General features: G+C 38.5%; 1 protein-coding gene across 1 annotated transcript; it reads left to right on the forward strand.

The window, feature by feature from the left end:
* Positions 1 to 77: 77 nt before the first annotated feature.
* On the forward strand, positions 78 to 15,811 carry bckdk (branched chain ketoacid dehydrogenase kinase). The gene is made up of 11 exons (XM_079485132.1): positions 78 to 532; positions 1,611 to 1,679; positions 1,823 to 1,933; positions 5,189 to 5,236; positions 5,587 to 5,706; positions 6,041 to 6,139; positions 6,685 to 6,758; positions 9,276 to 9,404; positions 12,711 to 12,800; positions 13,844 to 13,999; positions 14,934 to 15,811. The coding sequence occupies exons 1-11, from the start codon at positions 284 to 286 to the stop codon at positions 15,076 to 15,078; spliced, it is 1,290 nt and encodes a 429-aa protein (XP_079341258.1). The 5' UTR covers positions 78 to 283; the 3' UTR covers positions 15,079 to 15,811.
* The last annotated feature ends 402 nt before the right edge of the window (positions 15,812 to 16,213 follow it).

The raw sequence follows: 16,213 nt of genomic DNA on the forward strand, positions 1-16,213 counted from the left end.
TCACGACTCATTGGATAGCCGTTGCTGCTGTGCCCCGCAAGCCCCACCCCTTCTGCTCGCTGATTGGCTGATCACGCGTATCTTCTGATAAACGCCATAGGAGACTAGTGTGCGCACCGTTTTCATCCCGTCCGTGTTTTACGTCCAGCGATGCGATTGTGCCACAGACGTGCCTTCGTGCACGAGCAAGATCACGCGCTTAGATGGCGAGGTAGACGGATGTTTGATTTAAACCAGTGAAGGGTCTTTATATCTTTATTTAGTACGTCGGTTAAGTGCAGAAATGCGCGGACGCGTGACACGCCAGGCCATGGAGTTGCTGGGCAGCGGCGGATCCAGGATGATCATGACCAGGCTCTTTCTGTTCCCGTCAACCAGAGCAGTCGCCCCGCTGTTGTCTGGAGAAAACAACATTAACAAAAGGCTTCGGTCGACATCGTCTATGTCCAGTTACTCCGAACTGGCTCGGGAGAGGTCCAAAACCGTTACGTCCTTTTACAATCAATCCGCAATCGATGTCTCTGCCGAGAAGGTCGGTGATCATTGTTTGACCATTCAGTGCGTTAAATACGTGTCCGTCCGTTTGTGTGTTTTGTTGTCCACTGCGGTCAATAACATGCTTTGGTTTCCATCAATTGTGTGAATCGTCTCGTGGTCATAAAATAAATCCAGAATTTCCCCCCCACAAAACCGGCTGACAATTTCTGACGATGACCACAATCCGGTCTTTAGTATTGTACGTTAGCTTTGTTACCTTACAATTCGAATAAGATGTCATGCTAGTGGGCAAATTCGGCCTCCAGACATAAGATGGCTGTGGTCGACAAATGTGTGTGCGGTTGTACAGTAACGTCAAGTCATTGCCATCGCGAATGTGACGTTATTTCCGTTATAAATGTATATAACTTAATCCTATATAAACCTAAAGCATATAGAAATAGGCGATGCTAACGTTAGCATCCAGTTTAAGATGTTCGTAGATGGTTGAATGACAACACAACCGCCTCCGTTTTTTTGTTCATTTTAAGAAATTGGGTTCTGACAAATTCTTTCCTGAAGTCTATAAAAAAGTGCATTGGAGAAAATGTCGATTTTTACTTTGTATTACTCTACACTTGGTCTTGGTTTGGAGATTGTGACCAGACGAACCCAAGTATTAGATGTCAGCAGCACGAGGTCTGCACACACTCGGGTCAAACCAAGGACGGCAGACTTCAGGACAGTCCCGACCATTCAGTGTTCATCTGTGTGTTATACTCATCAAAAATGTACATTTCACCAGGTTTAGTGTAGTTACCAGCTCTCATTTTGTGTGCTGTCATGTCCGAATAAGCACAGCATCCACATGTAACTTGTCCTATTTTGAGCATCTCACAGGAGATACTTCCGTGACTCAACTAAACCCAAATTACAGCCGCTCCCTCTGTCCTAAATAAGTTCACTGTGCACGTTGTCAAAATTTAACCAATTTAGGGAAATAGCACCCCTAAAATAAAATCATTTTCTTACGTCCGTGGAGCAAAAATAGATGTGATGCAGAATGCGCATACTGCTGCTTAACATGCATTGAAGTGCATATGGTGATGACAGCGTTGTTGATCTTTTCACAGCCTTCCGTCAGACTGACGCCTGCCACGATGTTGTATGTCGGGAAATCTCCTGATGGTCAACATATTTTGGTGAGAACACACTTCCCAGACCAGCCTTTTAAATAGTTTTTCATGCTGTTTGTCAGTTCTGCTTTGCATCTGTATCGCAACATTCCATAAAAGGTCATCGTTTATTTTCCATTCTAACCTGTGTATCATTTTTTGAAATGCAGAGCAGTGCCAAGTACCTACACAAAGAGCTGCCTGTCCGCATCGCTCATCGCATCAAGGGTTTCCGGAGTTTGCCTTTCATTATCGGCTGCAACCCAACCGTCCTCCAAGTTGTGAGTTCAGCTTCCCTCATGGATCTCTTTGTTATCTTTAGTTGATGGGGTTGTGTAACACTCCCTTGTAAAAGTGGCTTTCTTAGTTAAGTTCCACTTCTGATACTCTTTGACAGTTCACTATGGTTAAGTGGTTCAGTTATGCATATTCGGTGTGCATAATAATCCGCAACTGTGATTTGTGATTTTTAATGATGTCACCGTACATAACCAGTGTGCTACTTTACCGTTTCTCTTCATATTGACTGTAAACTGAACATGCTTAGTAAGTCCCTCGACAGCTGTTCTCACATTTCATTTATAGTACATATGAAGGGTCAAGTCCACACTGAAGGGGCTTATTTCGTGATAACAGCCGGCTGCTTGTACATTATCCCACTTATTACATTGCTACTTGGCACATGAGAAAAAAACTGGACATAAAGAGTGAATGTGAAATATTTTATTAGCTCATTTTTACCGAATGCAGACCTTCCGCGAGGAAAAGCCATTTAGTTTTGGTTTTAAAGTAAGGAACAGACAAATTGGTTGAATCATTTGCAAATATAATGTCATCATATATGTTCTTAAAATACATATTTATAATAATTTTTTTGTAATATTAAACTGCCCCTCTCAAAATGATTTACAGCATCCGGGTTACAGGGTGTTATTCGTTTTGAGCGGTTATTTGCAAAGAACAACCCTTGGAATGTCGCGACTGGCCAATCAGAATCAAGCATTCGAATGAGCTGTTTAATAAGCCATAATAACAAAAAATGCAGCTAATTTACACAATAAAACTTAAAAAAAACAAACTCTTCATATTCTAAACAAAGATGTATCACTGATCTTTGTAATATTCTCACTTGAATGCTGCTCTACTAATCAAAAGTATGGACACACATACTCCTTCTTTTTAGTAACCTACTATTAACCACAATTTTGGAAAACGGTAAACTAACAATAATGTAGAATTATGCTTAACCAGGGATGTCAAAATATCAGATTTTGATATCACGGTAACGAATGACCATAATATCTGACAAAATGTTTAAAATATATATAAATGGTGCGCTGTGGAATTCATAATAATTATTATTCTTTGTTTATTTTGTGTTCTTTTTCTGGTCAGTGAATCACACTCAAAATATAAGTGTACAGAGGCGGAGAGAGAGAGTTTGTGACAATTGAGGTTCTTAAAGATCCAGTGTGATTTTTTTTTTTTTTTTTCTCTATCAACAGAAATGCAATATAAACTATGTCTTCAGAGATGTATAAAGACCTTACATAATGACGCATTAGGTTTTTTGTTACCTTAGAATGAGCTATTTTTATTTACATACACTATGGCTCCCCTTGCCTGGAATTGTTTCTACAGTAGCCCTAAATGGACAAACTGCTTTACGAAACAAAAACATTATGAGAACTTTGTCCTCTCTCTATAGTGCTTCGAAAGGGAGTGATGTTGGTTGCAATTCGTAGCCCAAGCGCTAGTTGCCGCTAAAATGACACAATGATCCTTTAAAACAACATTTTATAACTGTGTGTTCACATAGAGCGCGAATGAGCCATCAAAAACGCGCTATTCGCGCCATTCACGCGTGTCATTCGCGTCATTCACGCGTGAAATTCGCGTCATTCGCGTCATTCACGCGTGAAATTCGCGTCATTCGCGCTATTCGCGTCATTCGCGAGTGATATTCGCTTCACGAAAATGTTTTTACAATTTACCGGATCTTCCGACCTCCTCACTCACTTTCTTCCAAGCAAGATCCTTTTTATTCCTATTTTTATGAACACGTATCATATAGCTCCGGGTGTCCACACACTGAGATGAGCTTGTCCTCCATTTTTCTGCCTCTGCTTGCTACGTCGTCTACGTCACTACTAGAGCAGGCGCCTGATTGGTTAACGCGGCGCGAATTTTCGCCAAAGTTCAGATTTTTCAACTCGCGCAATTAGCGTCATTTCGTGCTATTCGCGTCATTCGCGCCGCCTCATTCGCGCTGCAAGCGCGTCTATCGCGTCTTTGCATTGACTTAACATGTAAATCACTCGCGCTTGACGCCTCATTCGCGCTCTATGTGAACACACAGTAAGGGTGCAGAAAAATGTGTGATATTACCAAATGTGTAGCATTAACACATTTTCAATAATTATGTTTTTTAATAGCACAACAATACCGGTATTGTTTCTTTTATTCATTCCTTTAAAACAAACAAGTATAGTCGCTGTCAGTACACCGATGGGCAAGATGAAAGCAAATCAACCAAAAGAAGGGAGGAAGAGTGTATAGTCCCTCCCCCTCTCAGCCTGTTTGCTTCCTCTTGTGATTCTCCTCTTGTGAACTTTTACCCACATCTGTGTCATGTTGTCGTTGTTCTTTAAGGGACAATGCCTGTGGTAGTTCCCATCCGAACATGTTCTGTAAAATGTATTCTGTAAATGCTGTCATCCAACTTATCTATCATGCATTGCACTTTATATAAACTTATATATTTTTTATAAGGGCCCTATTTTTAGGATCCAAGCGCATGGTCTAAAGCGCAAGGCGCATGTGCACTAAGGGTGTGTCAGAATCCAATTTTGCTTGTGTAAGGACGGGCTTAAATGGGCTGTGTGCCAGGCGCATGGTCTAAAAGGGTTGTCCCTATTCTCTTAATGAGTCATGAGTGTGTCTTGGGCAAAACGTGCCGTAAACCAACCAGAGTACCATCTCTCATTCCCTTTAAAGATTGGGTATCATGCTATGTCATGGATTCTGACGTGCTGGCTTGTTTCGGTCGGTCAAGGAGCGTCTGTATCAGTAGTCTCAAAATAGCAACGTGCCAACAAGGCACCTGAATACTCGTTTTCAGACCAGCACGCCCATGGGCGCACAAATGGGTGGAAATGCATATGCTATTTAAACAATCTGGTGGAGGATGTGAAAATGAAAACTGCGTCGATCTGAAACTAGCAAAAAACTATTGCGTCATGCTGCATTGCGCTGGGTGTAAAATAGAGCCCTACATCTTTAGGTTAAATTTATAAGGCTGACCAACCTTCAGCACATGTAATTCCAATCACTGTTTTCTCTTTTTGGCATTTGTTCCTAGAATTCATAAGGAATGTAAGCCATGTGTTCTTGGAGGGTTGATGAGGGGCCTGGGAAAGGATTCAGGGAAAGTGATGAGGCATACAGATTTCTGGGAGTGGTGCTTCTCGGAACGGCACCAGAGCAGATTTGTCACCCCTGTATTAACCCTATTCTTTGTTTTTCTCTTTGCCCAGCACGAGCTGTATATCAGAGCCTACCACATGCTGAGTGACTTCCCAGCTGTGAGTATAGACGTCTCCTTATTAATTCATGCACAACATCCAGTGTCACTTAATTCCTGCGAGCTTTCACCACTGTAGCATCTTTAGAAGATTATTTGGAGATCACACCTCTAACGAACGACATTCAATTCTTTGTTACAGTCAGTGTATAGGTCACATGACTTTCATGCAAAATGTAAAGTCCCGATATTTTTTATAATATCTGCTATTTGATGAAATTGAGTTTGAGCTCTTGCTTTAGTTTTTGGGTTATTTGCCATAGAATGAGTTAGTTCACCAAAATGATTCATGTCTGCTGTACTGTAAAGTCAAATACGAACTTTCTGGCTTACTGTTGTTTTTCTCTTCAGATAAAAGACCAGGAGACTGAAGCTCGGTATAGTAAGCTTGTCAAACAGCTTCTTGATGACCACAAAGATGTCGTCACCATGTTAGCGGAGGGATTCAGGGAATGTCGTAAACACATTGTGGTAAGATTCCAAGAACTCTATTAACCCTAACGCTTGTTCTCAGTAACCTGTTTTTATCTTAAAAAAGAGAATTGTAGTTTTTAGTTCTTGTCCCACTGTCCAGTTATAATTCATGTTTAATACATTTTTTAAATGTTTCAATCTTAAGTCAGTCTGATCTGGTTAATATTTATGCATTCAGCAGATGCGTTTATCCAAAGCGACTTGCAGTCTGTTATTTATCAGTATCTGTTGGCTTCGAACCCATGACCAACCAAATTTTTCAAGCTATGGTGTACCATTTGAGTTACAGGAACATCAACGGTAACCCCATTGGGTTGTTTTCTTTGTTTAGGATGAGACTCTGGTTCGTAATTTCTTGGACACAACGCTGACGTCTCGCCTTGGCATCCGCATGCTGGCCACACACCACATCGCCCTGCATGAGGAAAACGTACGTCTCTTGCGCATTGCTTTTGCTCTTTTAGTTTTTCTTTGGAAATGTTCCCAATAATTAAGAAGCGGATCTTTGTAGTTGTTGCCCACACAGAAGGTGTGCTTTTGAGTTTTGTAGACTTACTTGCTGTACCCCTTTAACATACCCATGAACACGTGGCCCTCGATAGCAACTAGAACGATAGCAATGCAGTCTTCTAACCTTGACTTGAGCCTAATGACGTAAGCGTCTCGTACAGAGAGCCAAGTGGGCCACCAATGTTCTCCTATGACTAAATATAAATATAAAGGTTATTTAAAGTCACGCCTCTGTGAACCCACTGAGGTTAAACCAGCATGTTGTGATTGGTCTGAGATGACCAACAAAATGTTTTTGTACAGTAATTATTTTTGGTATGTTATTGTTTCCTAAATGCACACAATACGAGACTGTACATTGTTTTGTAATAAATGCTAATGCAAGTAATTTTCCAAAAGAAACCACTATCTTTATGCATGACTCTATATGGTAATATGTCTAAAACGTGCTATTCACCATTTCAGCCTGACTTTGTTGGGATCATATGCCGACGCCTTTCACCGAAAAAGATCATCGAGAAGTGGGTGGATTTTGCTCGGTGAGTATTTGTTTGCCATCTGTCTCGCATCCTGCCTTCTGTTTGCATATTTGAGTGCTAAAGATTATTTGAGGGGTCTATGTAAATGTTTATGGGCTTTATCGGGAAGTCCAGCTTTGCTAATGGCAGTTTGTGTTTGGCCAGGATAAAGGTCAAAGCCCAGATTATTCAAGTGTTAAAGGTTATTTGAGAACTTTGCTTTGTGGGAGCAAAATGTGTATTTATCTATCGAGTTACATAAGTTTAATGTGTAAACAGTGGGGATTTGTTTGTCTTAAGGAATGAATGGCAGCGAATGACATGCGTAATTGTTTTTGAATTGTTTGCCACTTTGGAATAGCATTCAAGCCACAAACATCACTATCCAAAAATAATTCAAAAGATCGAATATTATCAATTTTACAAATTGAATGCCCAGTTTCTGGTCTGTTGTACAACTACTCATTAAGTGTTTAAAACCTTCTTCTTAGTTTAGTGGTACTTGAAGAGACCCTGGAAGTACGTGACGCAACAGAATATTAAAAACGAAATATTTTAGTTTACCATGCGCATTTAAAAACCATTTAAAATATTGAATACATGATCAATAAATACGGAGTGCATCTCAGCTTAAGTGCAATATGAATATAGTTGTATGAATAATTCTGTTTTTATCATTGCTCATCTACTCGAGGTTAAATCAACGAAGCGCGTGTTGTGATTTAGTTTCGACGCGCCGCTGCAGTAAAGTGAAAGTTTGTTATATACAGCTGTTCTCTTGATGTTTTAGTAAACGCATATTTATTTATCTTCTGTGTTAAATATTATTTCCACATTGTTTGTCTTTAATAAAGTAAATAAAGTGTTTGTATTGTTAATACATTAGAATTGCAGGACGAGGTGTAAAGATAAAGATTCACAGAGTGTTATTTTCTATGGTGGTTATTAGGTGGCACTTGGAACAACTAGTTTTATTAAAGATGGTACTTTGTGACCGTTATCAGGTCACAGTGTTTGCTGTGCACCGTACGTGGTCACAAGATTTGTGCCTGAGCCCTTGAGGAATGTGCATGTGTTAAACACTCGTGGGTTATTGTGTCTTCTGTCTCGTTCACTACTGCTTCTATATAGTATGTATTCTAGCTTATGGCATCATATGCACGGAGTGTCTCAATTCGTACTGTGATCTAGGATCAGCGTTCTCCTTATTTTACTAATTTGGAATCAAAAGATTATTGTGAAAAAGCTAAATATATGGGCCTGGAGTATTTTGCAACGCAAAGGTTTTCATAGAGGATTGAGAAGACTTTATAAACTGTAAAATGCTCTTCACAGTAAGGTCAGATATGTGTACTTGAGGAACATTTTGATCCCTGTGTTTACTTTTACTTGTAAGGTATTCAGGCTTTTGTTGGGCCTCGGTAATGTGAACATGGCTGGATGTAAACCAGACGCTCTTATTAATTGGTGTCAAGTTATTTATAAAATGGCTTTAAACGTAATGAATAACAGTTTCAGCAGCCCACAGCAACTATGGAAATCTCATTTTATTTTATTCAGCACGGTGCACATTTAGTGTGGTATCTGTACCAAATTTGGAAAAGTCGGACCGCATATTTCAGGAGCAACAGCCAACCGCTGTCCAGCATATAATGGATTTTGTTAATACGATAAAAGACACTCCACGATATTTAATGTGCATTGAGAAAATGGCCAGTGTAAAAATACTAAGTGTAAGAGTTTTAATAATGACAATGGAAGAGTTGTGAGTGCTATGTGAATCCCAATTCTATGAATTACAGACATTTTTTATTAAGTAGTTTTGATGACTATACAGTTAGTCTCTATAGGGAGCCGAGGAGATGATGTAATTTTGTATGCAAAACCCGGAAGCGAGTTAGCATTTTATGACTTACGGTTCCTTCGCTGCAAAGTCTCTGGGTTTTTTAAAGGGTTTTTGGTAAATCGCTCAAAATAAGGTCTTTGTTGAACAAAACCTCTAAATATTTTATTCTAGGACACTAAACACACCAATTGTAAAAATATGTAAGCCTTATTGTGTAAAACGGCAGTTGCTAAAAGTCCTGACTGACTTTGGCGTTTGACGTCATGGTGCATATAATGCAATATGGGCACGAATCTATAAAAATGTTGATGTGGATTTATTCACAGAGTAAATACTTACCAGGGAACACATTTTTAATAACGTTTGTTAAAGAGTTGGCGACTTTGATATCGAGCGACCTTAAGTGTGTTCTGTTTATGGCATCGTGTTCGCTGTTTACTTCTGCCGATTGAATTTAGGCATCAAAAGTAATAAATGTTGCATTCATTTGTAAAGATGATCTTGATAGTCAAAACGTGTAAAAATCATAAACCTTTGTTAATCACGGTGCTTATTTTTTGCGATCTTCCAAAAGTCTATGGGAAAAATGCATAGGCTTTCGGTCGAGGGTAAGCCTACAAAAACACGTCATCTTTGAGGTACTGGATTGTGAATGAGAATAAAATGTGTCTCTTGTTTCTCTGTTGTCGCAGGCGCCTTTGTGAGCATCAGTATGGGAACTCTCCACGGGTGAGAATCAACGGTCATGTGGCGGCCCGCTTTCCCTTCATTCCTCTGCCTTTGGATTACATTCTGCCTGAGCTTCTTAAGAACGCCATGAGGTAACTGTGCAGACATTTACAGATCTGTTGAAAAATGCCCAAGACACACCTATTTTAATATGACATCTTAACGTTACAAACCATCCCAAGATTAAACAGTTAATCCATTGGTAGTTTTATATCATAGAGGTCATACAGACAGCAGTAAACCGAGCCCAGTTAATGTTATTCAGAGTGTAGATGTATGAACTATCACCCAGATATGAGTGTAATTTCATGTATCTGTTAGTGCATGAAGGACTTTCCATTGTGAATGTGTCATAACCACAATTGGTGTAAGTCCAGGAAAAATATATTATTGGCTATCCTTTCCTTGTTGTTTGAGATTTTTGGGGGCATGCCAACAATGGGCAAAATGTATTAAGGGTTGTTTAATAACTTGACACCAAACCATCAAGCAAACGAAATGAATGTCCATCACCAAAATAAAACTGACGTTATGAGTTTTGTATAATACATTTGTTTTTCCTAGATCTGATTTTATCATAAGAGGTTTTAGACTTGTTTAAGCAGTGGCTTGACTGGTTATTAGTAGGAGTGTCCATGACTAAGGATTTACATAGTCTCATCAGAATAGTCACGTCTTGCTATAGTCGACTGATAGTTGAATCGGGGCGATCCAGGTGGTTAACAAGGGTACAGCAATTTCTTTAGAACAGAATATACCTTTACAGACTTTAAAACTCCATATAATGAATGAACAAACGGGAAGAGAGGCTTTGGAGAGGCACAATCTATAAAATCTAAACAATATGTGCAGGGGTTTTCTGTACCCAACCCTAAAGATTATCCCATTTCTTTACATCATAAATAATATGTTTGGTTGCGCAAGTGCGTGCCTGTCTGCTACGCCACTGCCCATACAACCAAAATGGTATGATCCTCATTGCATTACACCTCTGTGAAGATTCTACTGCGAGACTGGTTGTCCAATCAGGCTCCTCCTATCGAATCTTCGACTATTCACGGTCAACCCAGTTATGACTAACATATATAGATTCATAAACAAATGGCTGATTCACAAAAACAGAATTGAAAGTACGTGTTAATGGTAATGACAGTATGCTGTTACAGAGCTAGAATGAAATCTTGCTACTGATATTACAAACATGCTGCAGTGAGAATGCGGCTGCAATGTTAGGCACAATATTGTATAAACGGATCTAGACAAGTGGAACTTGGGGATGGAGGTGGGTAATTGTTAGTTTTCATAGCATGCTACTAAAACCATGTAAATGTAGAGAGGAATTCATTATCTGAAAAACAGTCGGTTGGAGTAATGCTGATGTACAAGCTAATTGGCTGGTGGAATGCAAAACTAGCAACTCAGCTTGAATCTCTAGAATTTCAAGATTGAACTTGGTCTTATGTTTTTACGAAGAAAATGTTTATAGTAAGATCTTGATCTTATGCACTCATGTTTTTTTCCTTCCCGAAATGGAAGGATTTAATAACAAAAGTCCCCTTGCAAAACTGTCTCTCTCTCTGTGGCTGTCTTGGCAACAATGAGGTCACCTGTCTGTTGTTGCTCACATTGGGTGCCTGTAGTTTAAATTGTTTAAATGCAAGTTTAATAAAAATGACTAGAACGATGAGTTCTCGTGGTGATTAAAGCCAGTGCCTGGAAATAGTACGCGACAAACTGTGCTGTTTGTCTGAGATGTTTTAAAATCTGGATGAGTATCGGGGTGGTGGAATCACACGTGCACAGAGGGAAGCAAAAGGCCTCCAGCAGATTGGAAAGTTTCATGTTTTATTATTTTAGTAAAGGATAAAGTACAGCCGCTTGTTATCGCAGAGTAAACCCGGACAGGAGCCTGATGCGAAGACGGTTTAACGCTACGATCGACTTAATGCACATATCCAGCATATTAAACGGCTAACGTTACTTACCACGTGAGCAAATTTACCGGTGTGAAATATTGATTACAAATATTTTATTTGTTAACAAACACAAACCTATGCAAGGTTTCCTAACGGCTTTAATCCAATGCGACGTTCAAACAAGACGAACATGCAATTTGGTTTAATAAGTAGTAAATATAATCTCATAGATTATTAATTAGACATTTATATAGTTTTTTTATTGTCGAATATTAAACAAAATACCGACAAGATGACTCGTAACACCCGTATGACACTTCTAGTTTATAAAGAGCACTTACACATGTGTACTTTAACTTATTGTCACAGACAAAATGAAGAGATCGCATCAGTTTTTCATTTTATTAGCATTTCTACATGTTTTGCAATCCAGTCCAGTATATCTTGAATTTGAACAGAAACAAACTCCTGGAGTGACATGCAGTAAAGTGCATAATGAATGAAAGCGATTTAAAATCAGTCTTATTCCATCATACGTGACCCAGTCTGTGATAGCAAATCACAAAAAATATACTTCAGATGGGTTGTTTTCTACATAAAATCATCATTTGTAGGCTAATGTAAATAACATTCTGTAAAAATATTCTCAAATACTTTTAGATGTATTAAGGTTAGTCTAACCTAGTCGAAGTATTCTGAAAACCCCATTTAATTTTGTGCATATAAATGCAAATATAAAACAATATTAGTATTTTATTGAGTTGTGAAATTTTTTTACTAAAATGTAATCATTGTTATGTTATACTTGTGCCTTTTCTCTGTTTGAGTGTAGATAATCAACACAGTTCTCTCTTCAAGAGAGATGGAGAGCAGAGCACATAAGCAGAACATAACATGGTGAACATTAGCAGAGAAAGAGCAGGTCATAATATTGTCACAGTATATACACATGGAAAGGGATGCATCGTTACTATCTGTAAAATACTGTTTATGTGAATCTAAATCCACCCACTGTAAACACAGCAGTAACACGGCATGTATTCCTGCAGATGAGATTTCTGTTTGTTTTCACAAACTGGTGAATGATTTTTTGTTGTAGTCAACTCCCTGGGACAGATGCAGCCTACACAAACAGAGCGGGTATTGAATTGGAAAAAACCTTCCTTTGATTCACTGCTGTTCTTTTTGCAGTTAGACGGGTGGTAGACTCCTTGAGTCAGATGAGAACTGTGTGTTCCTGGTGGGAGATCAGGTCACCATCGGCTTCAAACCACTACAGACACTGTCCTGAGATTGACCCGAGACATAGACTGTGATACTCATCACATCCTCATTAATAATCTTTTTGTGAAATTGCACTCAAGGCTCTGTTTATACTCGGGAGGTTAAACAGCGGTTCGAGAGCTTTCATTGTTTTGTTTTAGGCTTCTTTATTTTGTGTTGATTTACATTTCTTATAAAATATTTTCTGGTTCTCAACAGGGCCACTATGGAGAGTCACTTGGATACCCCTTACAATGTACCTGATGTGGTGGTCACCATCGCCAACAATGAAACAGACTTTGTGATCAGGTGAGTCTGTTAGCTGATGCATTGACTGCATTAAACGGGAGCACTTGGAGGCAGTTTTTTTCCAAAAACCAAAGTGCTTTTAGCTTAGAAAGGGTATGTGCAACTTTTATTTTTGGTTTGTTTTAAAACGCTCTCTAATTCCTTAGTTAGGCTACCTTAGTTGATTTTATCTATTGATGCAAAGCTAAAAAAAGACAGACGCTTACCATTAAAGGAAAATAAAACAATATTTATATGCGGTGGTGATCAGATTAGTAATTGACGGTCACGTAATAAACAGGACAACAAGCACTACAATTTCTCAGTCTTGGTTTATAGTATCAATTAACAGTCGGCATGGAGGTATCAAGCCTGTTTACTTAATTTATTATCAACATTATTAACAACAATGTTTTCTCCACTGTCGGCTTGTTGTACAGACTTTCACCAGAGTAAAATATACCTATATGCTTGTTTTTCTTATAAAAAGTCAAACAAGATAACTATATATCACAGACTGTCACTATACGTCGCGTTTTGTTTGTTATGTTTTGTTTTTGTATCATTTTGTTTTGTGCAGGTTTAAATGCAGTTTAGATATATTTTTTTCCAACACCTTATATACAGTATATATTATTAGTGCGTTATGAATATTTAAGGATAATTATAAGCTTGATGTGACATTGTGAATACATTATTTTTTTTTTACAAATGACGTACTTATTAACTTAATAAAAAACAAATATTCGAATATTCGCTTTTTATGAGCTCAAATATCTGAATATGAAATTATTGAAAAATGCCCATAGCGAAAACGTGACGACATCTTTGTACTGTGTCAGCCGTTTTTAAAATGAGTTTCATGCTCAGTTTCCAAACTTGATGAGATTTGAACTTGTAGTGCTTTAAGATGTTTTAGTTCTTATCCCGAAAACCTTATCATACAGAGTTCAGTCCATTATTACAAAGTGCACACTCATTTTTTTTTCCGGTTTTGAGTGTTATATGCATGATTGATCATGAACCCTGTTCAAATGTAATGTGATGTTTAAATGATGTTACAGGATCTCAGACCGTGGTGGTGGTATTCCTCATAGCATTTTGGATAAGGTGACGGATTATCATTTCAGCACAGCCGAACAGAGTGCACAGGATCCCCGCATGAACAATCTTTTCAACAACTTGACCAACAGCGGTCCTCAGTCTGGACCCATGCATGGGTAGGTTTATACATAAAACCTCAACATTTCCTGGGTTTAAATACCCATGTGAGGTCTCACTTAAAGTTTTCAAAGTGTTATTTTAATTATTTTTAAAGGATGATTTTCAATAATCGGCTAAGTGTCGCTTATAGATATGTCACCTCCATAACTGACCATTGTTTTTTGTTTATAAGTACAAGTCTATAATTTATATTATACATTTAATGTAAAGTATATATCTTAGAAAACATTAGGTGAAGACTGGAATTTCTGGAGTCTGGACGGGTTTAGAAAAAAATAAAGCATTGCTCAATTTATTGGCGTTAAATGCATTCTCGAGTGTGTATTTTAAGTTTTGGCTGCAATTGTCACATCCATGATGCTAGAATTCTCCTTCTATGTAACACAAGCACAAATAAAGAATAGATTGATTTATTAGGGAAGGGTTGTGTGGATTCACAGAGTGTAGTGCAAAGATTGAATTCTCCATTGTTTTGATGGAAATGATTGACATAATTTGGGATCATTTTTCCTTTTTAGCTTTTCACCTTCTCACATTGAAAATATCTACACCTTCTTAAAGATATACACACGCAGCAGATTAGATGACATGGATTCTTGCAAGATCAGTATTGTAGCTTAAAAGGTGTACAGATCCAGTTTAACCCGTCTGATTTGATTTTATGGAGCACTGCGTCACTTGGTTGCGGTTCAAGCCACAGCTTTAGAGGACCAAACTGCTTTGACGTTTACCGACCTCATAGACAACTTCCTTTTCCATTTACATTTTGGATCGGCTCATTGGCAGCAGCTCTGTGATAGACAATTTGTGTATTGAATAAACAACTTTATGAATGCTTTTCGTGCCATCATAGTTTTTCACATTCATGTTGAACACATTCATGTTCATGATTCATGGTGTGTAATGTGGGATGTCATTTGTAATCTTCAGGTTTGGCTTTGGTCTGCCCACATCTCGAGCATATTCAGAGTACTTGGGAGGTTCCTTGGCCATCCAGTCGATGCAGGGCATCGGCACGGACGTCTACCTGCGCCTTCGACACATCGATGGAAAAGGAGAGAGCTTCAGAGTTTGATCTAACTGCCTGTTATTTGGACCTTGTGGCTGGTCGCAGATGAACCAAAACTGTTCCAAGCCAACCTTTCGCTTTCATCAGTTTCCTTACAAACTGCTATTTGGAGCACGTTTTCTGGTCACAGGTGGTTTAATCAGCCACGACCTCAGGAAATGCTTGAGTGTAGTTTCTTGTGATTTAAATAAAGAAAACTCTTCCAGCCTTAAGAACGCTTTGTCACATGTGTATGAGAATCCAGCATGTTATTCATTTGTAAACCGTGTAAGCAGCAGGAGATGACTTTGAACTGTGCATTTCCTCAGAATTGTGTAATGGACTGTGTATGAACTCATGAAGGACTTGATATTTTGTTCAAGAGGAAGAGTCCGTGTCACACAGGTGGAAGAGTCCGTGTCACACAGGTGGAAGAGTCCGTGTCACACAGGTGGAAGAGTCCGTGTCACACAGGTGCATAAAGGCTTTCATTTATCTGTTAACTCAGACAGTTTCTAAAAAGGCAGTAGATCATTATTCAGATTCAAAATATGTTGTCTTTCTCGCTTCGCTTGTATGATGTTCCACTGTGATAGTTTTGACATTTCACATTAACAACATGGGTTTGTTGCATATTTCATGCTACAGATGGTTTGATGAAAAGGGGTTAGCACAGCTAACGTTTTTTTTGTAATTTGTATTCATCAAAACCGTGTTTATAGTGATGTTAATATTTGAATAGATGTTTTTTACACTCTCATCTGCTGTCGGTGGTCTCATTCAAAATATGTTGTCTTTCTCGCATCACTAGTCTGATGTTCTACTATGGTAGTTTTGACATTTTACATAAACAACATGGGTTTGTTGCATATTTCGCGCTTCAAATGGTAGGATGAAAAGGGAATCGAACAGATAAAGTTTTTTTGTAATTTCTATTAATCAAAACCGTGTTTATAGTGATGTTAATATTTGAATAATGATTTCTACACCCTCATCTGCTGCCAGTGTGGTATCGTATGGGTTTTGTTCGATTCATGTGTCAGGTTGTCAGCAAGTGTTTACCAGAAATGATTTATCATCCAATGAAAATAATGTTCTGTTGAAATACTATGTAAACTGCTGGGAAAAGTTTAGGTTGCATATATTGCAATAATCATGCAAG

This window comes from Barbatula barbatula (genome assembly GCF_947034865.1).
Source record: "Barbatula barbatula genome assembly, chromosome: 2".
Taxonomy (NCBI): Eukaryota; Metazoa; Chordata; class Actinopteri; order Cypriniformes; family Nemacheilidae; genus Barbatula; species Barbatula barbatula.